The 7,728-nt window shown below is 56.6% G+C and overlaps 1 protein-coding gene across 2 annotated transcripts in view; it reads left to right on the top strand.

Moving 5' to 3' along the window:
* Positions 1-256: 256 nt before the first annotated feature.
* CARM1 (coactivator associated arginine methyltransferase 1) overlaps positions 257-7,728 on the top strand; it is a 41,923-nt gene continuing 34,451 nt past the window's right edge. Inside the window, exon 1 of one of the 2 annotated variants that reach the window (XM_055082892.1) lies at positions 257-482. In XM_055082892.1, the coding sequence (XP_054938867.1) occupies positions 257-482 (226 nt within the window). The remainder of the gene's footprint in view (positions 483-7,728) is intronic. The other variant, XM_055082896.1, reaches the window with a different exon arrangement.

The following is a 7,728-nucleotide window of genomic DNA, read 5'->3' as shown; positions in this document are numbered from 1 at the left end:
TGCGTGCGTGCAAGCGGGCGAGTCCACGGGGCGGGCCGCGCGCGCCGCGAGTGGTTCAGCCCTGACCCCGGCTCATTGTGCTCGCCTCACGCCGGCCCGAGTTCACGGCAGCGCTGGAGGCCCCGGGCCTGTGACCACAAAGAGGGAGCCGGGGGCCGGACGGCAGCGCGGCGGCGGCGGCGGCGGCGGCGGTGGCAGCGGCGGCGGCCTGGGCCCGGGCGCGGCGGCGGCGGCGGGTCCTGGAGCCGGATCTAAGATGGCAGGAACGGCGGCGGCGGCGGCGGCGGGGCCGGGCGTGGGCGGCGCGGGGGCGACCGGCCCGGGTGTCACGGGGCCCTGCGGGGCCGTGTCCGTGTTCCCCGGCGCCCGCCTCCTCACCATCGGCGACGCGAACGGCGAGATCCAGCGGCACGCGGAGCAGCAGGCGCTGCGCCTCGAGGTGCGCGCCGGCCCGGACGCGGCGGGCATCGCCCTCTACAGCCGTGAGTGCGGGGCCCCAGGGCCGGGCCGAGGGCCGGGCTGCGCGCGGGGGCTGCGCACGAGGCCGGACGGGCGGGGGGCCCGGGGTGGACGGGACGCGGCCGCGGTGAGGGGCCCGGGGTCCCGAGGGTGAGGAGCCCTGATCCTTGGGGGCCTGGTGTGGGCTCCGTGTGGCCGGGCCGAGGGAGCTGGATGTGGGGGGCCCCCGAGTGAGGGGTGTGGAGGAACGGTGTCAAAGGGGCAGAAAGAGAAAAGAGGGCGTGAGTGGTGGCCAGAGGTGAGGTGCCCCGAGTACAGAGGGAAGCGGGAAATGGGGGAGTAGTGAGGGCCCTGAGATTGGGAGGGGGTGGGCAGGAAGTGGGGGGCCGAGAGTGCAAAGTAAGAATTCGGAGGAAGCCGGGGGTGGGGGAGCTGGGTGGGAGGGGAGGGGGCCTGGGCGTGGGAGAGGTGGGAGTCTGTGGGCGGGTGTGGCCGTTCTAGCGGGGAGGAGGGAGGGGTGTGGGCAGCCTCTGGCCATCTCAGGGGACCCTCTGGACTGCCAAGGACGGTTGGAAAGTGGTGCCCAGTCTGGGGGGGCCTGGAGCACCCTGTGCCACTCATCTGGAGGGCTTGGCGTTCCGGACCCCCGAGTGGGAAACTTCTAGATCTGGGGAGAGGGGTCCTGCGAGGGTGGTGCGAGCTGCTGTGTGTGCGCCTCGTGGAAACGTGGACGGGGAGGGCCCCTGTCTGGATGCCCAGCTCCGAAGTAAGAGGTAACACGGACTCCTCCCTCGCCACGGTCCTCCGATCTTCGTTTTTTTTTTTTTTTTTTTTTTTTTTGCTGTACGCGGGCCTCTCACCGTTGTGGCCTCTCCCGTTGCGGAGCACAGGCTCCGGACGCGCAGGCTCAGCGGCCATGGCTCACGGGCCCAGCCGCTCCGCGGCATGTGGGATCTTCCCGGACTGGGGCACGAACCCGCGTCCCCTGCATCGGCAGGCGGACCCTCAACCACTGCGCAACCAGGGAAGCCCCGATCTTCCTTTTAGGGGATGTGAGAAGCTGGTTACATTTTCTGAAGCTAGTTTCAAAACTGACATTAAGGTGGAAAAAAAAAAATCACAGATGTGTTTGCCAAGGACCTAGCGTCTTTGTAGTTCACCCTTTTTCTTTCTCTTGTTACTCTTCCTTATCAGTTCTCTCTGGTCACGATTCCTCCAAAAAAAATTAATTAATTAATTAATTGTTGGCTGTGTTGGGTCTTCATTGCTACGCGTGGGGTTTCTCTAGTTGTGGCGAGCGGGGGCTACTCTTCGTTGCGGTGCGTGGGCTTCTCATTGCGGTGACTTCTCTTGTTGCGGAGCACGGGCTCTAGGCACGCAGGCTTCAGTAGTTGTGGCACGTGGGCTCAGCAGTTGTGGCTCGCCGGCTCTCGAGCACAGGCTCAGTAGTTGTAGTGCACGGGCTTAGTTGCTCCTTGGCATGTGGGATCTTCCCAGACCAGGGATCAAACCCGTGTCCCTCGCATTGGCAGGCAGATTCTTAACCACTGTGCCACCAGGGAAGTACCTCCTCCTTCACATTTTGTTATTCTGTTACACTCAGCTTGGTCTCTCTGGGTTTCTTGCACTGATGCTCTGTGGAGTCACTGAGGGGGCCTCTCCTGGCTTTGGCCTGTGTGAGTTTTTTGCCACTTTGGGAACGAGGGTTTTCTGAAGGGAAGTGTGTGGAGCAGTTGGTTCCCACACAGGATTCTCCCCACACCTCAACTTGGAAAACCCAAAATAAAGGAGCTGTGCGTCTGTCCCCAGCGTCGCAGCTCTTTTTGCTGGGGCAGAGCTGGGTCTTCTTGGATCAGATGAGGAGAAAGAAGGGTATCCCTGGTAGGCATCGGAGCTCAGGACAGACACTTAAGCTCAGCAGGATCCCCCAGGTCACAAGCATGACCATTCATTCAACACGCATTAATGGGATACAGAACAAAGAAGGGCAGTGTTTCTCAAACTAGGGTTCCAGGGCTGATCCGCAAAGGAGTTCCAGGGGAGGTGGTTTATCTTTGGTAAATAAACTTTTGATTTTAGAACAGTTTTAGATTGATAGAATTACTAGGAAGATAATACAGAGCGTTCTCATATACTCTACACGTAGTCTCCTCTCTTTACATGTTTCTCCAGGAGAGTTTTTACTTTTGTGTTTTTGTTTTGTGGATCTACTCAGAATTGTTACCAGTTACAAAGGGAACACTTCCCTTTTTAGAGGTCATTCATAACTGAAGCGTTCGTCAAGAGGAGAAAGTCCATGTTTCTCAAACTGAGAGCCTCAGTCTGAAATTATTTCAGACCCCTGATGATAAAGTCTCAGAGGTCTGAAATAATTTTTTCCTCTTTAGGCTCAAGTAACTTTAGTGTGAGGTATTAGTGTAAAAGTATGGGTTCTGGAGTTGGCCAAAGCTGGTTGTATTAGTTTTCCAGGGCTGCCGTAACAAACTTGGTGGCTTAAACCAACGGGAATGTATTCTCTCATAGTTCATGGGCAGAAGTCCAAAATCAAGGTGTCGGCTGGGCCACACTCCATAGGCTCTAGAGGAGGATCCTTTCTTGCCTCTTCCAGCTTCCAGTGACTCCAGGCGTTGGTTGGCTGGAGGCCACAGAAATCCAGTCTCTGCCTCTGTCTTCACATGGCTGTTCCCCTGTGTCTCTGTGCCTTTTCCTGTAAGGTCACCTGTCGCTGGATTTAGGGCCCACCCTAAATCCAGGATTATCTTAGATCCTTAATTATGTCTGTAAAGACCCTTTTTCTAAGTAAAGTCATATCCACAGGTTCCAGGGGTTAGGGCTTGGACATATTTTGGGGGGCATCCACTACGTGGGCTAGACTGGTGCCCTGAGGGTAGCTGTGGGTCTCTGTGCCTCAGTTTCCTCGGCGGTAGAATGGAGGTGATGACAGGACTGTGGCACAGCGTGTTTGCTCTATGAACGAACACTTCTTCTTTGGAGGCAGCACCTGCTCCGGTAAAGGCCTGGTGATGGCCTCAGAGTTGGTCGGGTTACTGCTCAGGGCGGGGCAGCACTGGTTCCTGAGCCAGCTCCGCCTGGGGAGCGCGGGCCTCCGGGAAAGAACTGCTCTGCAGTCTGCTGGGGGAGTGCAAAGTCCTGAATCAGAGATCAGGCCCAGCCTGCTGGGTGTGGAGGGCTGGCTGACGGTCCCCTGGAAAAAGGCAGAGATGGTCCGGCCACTGGGAGGACTTAGGGGGGAACCACGCTGCTGCTGGGAGCTTTAGGCTTTCTCTTGGGATGAACTTCCGTCCCTGGCCTCAGCATTTTGCAACCTGGACTCTTCTGGGACCTGAATGCTTTGGCCAGGTGAGAAGGCTTCAGGAGCCCTGTTGCGCTCACCTGTCCCTCGTGAGGCGAGGTCCTGCGAGCCTCCAGCTCCCGGGCATTCGCCTCTGTGGGTGGAGCTGGGGTGGGGGTGGGTGGGCGGTCTACCGAGACATGCGCCCGAATCTCCCAGTGTCTCACATCTGGGAGTTGAGGGTCCTGAACGTGGAGTGTGACTGGTGTGAGTCACCAGCTACGCAGCCTTGAATTAGCCATTTCACCTGTAGCAGCTCTATAGCAACACCTGTACACGTCCTCCGTTTCCTCACCTGCGATGGGAATAGTGCCATCGGGGGCCCGGGCATGCGGGGGAAGTGCAGCACGGGGTTGTGGAGCAGGGTGTCCGGCGGTGGAGGGTAGATCTGTCTACAGATGTTATCAGTGGTGATGCTACTGGCGTGGAATGGTGAAGAGCTGGCTTTTCTAGGAGGGAGTCCCTTATGCTGTGGGGCTGCCCAGCTGCCTTGCACGCCCAGCAGATGGGAGGGAGGCCCCTGGCTGCCACCTCTGTCTCAGGCGGCAGGGCTGGGAGATGGGTGTGGGTAGCAGGACATCCAGCCCCTTTCTTTGACGTTTGCCCCCTCCCTGTGGGAAAGAGGACAGCTGAGGAAGGTGCTGTCCCGGTCACCCTGCAGTGAATCGTGACCCTCCCCACCCCTTCTTTTTTTTGGGGGGGAGCCTCGTGGCTTGCAGGATCTTAGTTCCCTGACCACGGATCGAACCTGGGCCCCCGGCAGTGAAAGTGCAGAGTCCTAACCACTGGACCACCAGGGAATTCCCTCCCCACCCCTTCTTGCCACTTGATGTCACCCTGGCATGCGTCCATGGGATTGGCTAAATGGCAACTACCAAAACTGGGCCATTTTCCTTGGGCAGAGTTGCAGCTTCCCGGGTCTTGAGGAAGCTTTGGCACAGCCTCTGGAGTCCTTGGATGTGGGCTGCCATCCCCTTGCAGGGAGGCAGCTCCTCGGAAAGCCCATCGGGGGGCGGTGGGGCGGCGAGCAGAACAGACTCTCAGTTCCTCAGCCCCGTGGCGGCCTTTCTGGAGCTGACTGTGCTGCTTTTCTCTTTCGGTCCTCTGGCTTGTCCCCGCCGCATCGGCTAGGAAGGGATGTATGGCAGGGCTGGCTCTGACAGGGGCTAAATTTCAGTTCGTGGGAGACCTTCCAGGGGTGGAAACCCCAGAGAAAAACCCTCTGTAAAAGCAAGGTGAAGCATGGCCTGCTGTCCCGGAATCAGGACCCTGTGACTTCCTTCAGTCACCCTCCTGGTAGCCCACAGCCCTGGCAGCTGCGGCAGGGGGGTGGTAGTGAGAGGGTTTGGAAAAGTTTGTCCTCTACCCAGCCTTGAGGACATTCAGTGTCAAGCTGGGGGGAAGACCCAGAAAGTTACACCAAAAAGCGTTCACGTTTCAGTGGTGCCTGCTAGTTGCTGCTGGCTGCTGCCATTTATTGAGCACTTACTGTGTGCCAGGCCCTGCTTAAACCAGTGTTGACAGACTCAAATGCTTGACTTTGGGGGCAGCTGGGGAAAGGATAATAATATAAAGCAGGGCCTGTGGGCAAGCTATGGCCTGTGGACCAGATCGGGCTTGTGGCCAATTTTTTAACCGGTGACGGCTAAGGGTGGTTTGTACATTTTTTTTAAAAATAATTAATTAATTAATTTTTGGCTGTGTTGGGTCCTTGTTGCTGTGCCCGCGCTTTTTCTAATTGCGGCAAGCGGGGACTACTCTTCGTTGTGGTGCGCGGGCTTCTCGTTGTGGTGGCTTCTCTTGTTGTGGAGCACGGGCTCTAGGTGCGCGGGCTCCAGTAGTTGTGGCTCACGGGCTCTAGAGCGCAGGCTCAGTAGTTGTGGCGCACGGGCTTAGTTGCTCTGTGGCAAGTGGGATCTTCCCAGACCAGGGATCGAACCCGTGTCCCCTGCATTGGCAGGCGGATTCTTAACCACTGAGCCACCAGGGAAGTCCCAGTTTGTTCATTTTTGAAGTGTTGATTAAAAAGAAAAAAACAACCAAGGAAGAATATTCAAGCAAGACCATAGAGTCCTGCAAAACCTAAGATGTTTACTTACTGGCCCATGACAGGAAAAGCTTGCAGACCCCTGGGATAAATGAATGAAACAGGCAGGAGGAGGGGGGACTTGGGGACTCAGCCCCAGCCAGGGTTGGCAGATCTGCCACAGCTTAAGAGAAACTGAAAAGCCCTTCTTTGTGTAGGTCTGTTTGTTTTGATTGTGAAGTGTCCTGATTGCTCAGGCCAGATAGAGTACACTTTCTGGACCGTGTGGGTCAGTTAGCCTGATAGGTGTGGCCCTTGCTGTGTGTTACCACTGGTCCTTAGAACAGTTCTGGGAGGTCGGCACACCACTCCCATTCTATTGCTGGAAAAGCAGGGGTGAAAGGGCTTGACCAAATAACATGGCTGGCAGGCAGCAGAGCTGGCTTCGGAGTTCTCGGCTGTTGGACCCTCTGCTCACTGCAGAGTGGTTCAGTGGAAAAGGGTGGTCAGGATTCAGTTTATCTGTGCATAACGGAAACCCAAAGTGGCAATGGCTTAAACAAGATGGCAATTCATTTCTTGTGCTCTCATCCTGAAGCCTTGGAGGTTGGCAGACCAGGGCTGGTGTGGAAGCTCTGCTCCAGGAAGTCCTTGGACCCAGGTCCTTCCAGCTAACCCCTCTCCCACATCCCGGGTGCGGGGTCTTGTCATCATGGATCAAGATGGCGGCTGGAGTCCGGCTATTACACCCTGGTTTTCAGACAGCAGGATAAAGGAAGGGACAAAGAATGCCAAGAGCATTGCCAGGTGTCTGTTAGGGAAGGTTCCCCGAAGCTGGCCCTGAGTGCTTCTGCTTGCATCCCATTGGCTAGAATGCAGTCACATGGCCACCACTAGCTGCAAGGGAGCCTGGGAAATGTAGTCTTTAGTCTTAGCAGCCCTGTACTCAGCTAATTTCAGGGTTTCTCTTTCAGTGGGAGAAAGGGGGAACAGACATTGGGAGACAGACAGTCACCTTGGCCACAGTAGGTAGGGTGTGGATGTAGCCACCAGTGTTGGGAAGGATACTCCTGGATTATGGAAAGATGCTCAAGTCGGGGGTGGGGACAGCAGCCTGGTGTGGAGCAAAAGGGTCCCTTGGAGGAGCTAAAGGATGGGTAACAAGGTTGGGCCCAGGTCACTTTCCTGAGTGACAGGGCCTTTTCCTTTATGTGGTCAGGAGTGGCCTGCCATTTTTCACGGGGGCCTAACGTGATAAGAATGGTATTTCTGAAGATTACTCTGGCAGCAGGTTACGCTGTAGACGGGAGCAAGGAGAGAGAAGCCTGCAGAAGCTACCAGGCGAGAGAATGCAACAGAAATGTAACCGAATAGTTTCACCTTAGTCTGCCCCTGAAGCATGTCAGAGGCCAGGAATCGTGTTATGGAACAAAAGGTGAATTCTCCCCAGGGCAAAGGCAAAGGGCAGATGGCAGAGGCCATGACCCATGGCCAGGGGTCGTGAGTGACCTGCCTGCAGGGTTGGCTCCACTATGTGGTTAAAAGGAGACTCCCAATATTTTAAAAATCGGGGGATTTCACATCAAAATCTGGCTTTGTACTTCTGAAAAAGAAGAAAGGCTGGCAACCCTGGGCCTTTACACCCCGAGGCTGAGTTGGATGGCAGTGCTGCCTTCAGAAGGGGCAGGCACCCCACATGGCTGGAGTCCCTTCCCTGCTCGCCGCCGCCCAGCACAGGCCTCGCACCAGGAGCCATTTGCCCTCTCACTTGCAGCGGTTTGTTTCCTTTCTTTTTCTTTCTTTTTTTTTTTTTTTTTTGCAGTACGCGGGCCTCTCACTGTTGTGGCCTGTCCCGTTGCGGGGCACGGGCTCGGAACGCGCAGCGGCCATG

Source organism: Physeter macrocephalus, unplaced genomic scaffold (assembly GCF_002837175.3).
Source record: "Physeter macrocephalus isolate SW-GA unplaced genomic scaffold, ASM283717v5 random_359, whole genome shotgun sequence".
Lineage (NCBI taxonomy): Eukaryota > Metazoa > Chordata > Mammalia > Artiodactyla > Physeteridae > Physeter > Physeter macrocephalus.
The sequence above is the reverse complement of the archived record's forward strand: the minus strand, read 5'-3'. Positions and strand labels throughout refer to the sequence as shown.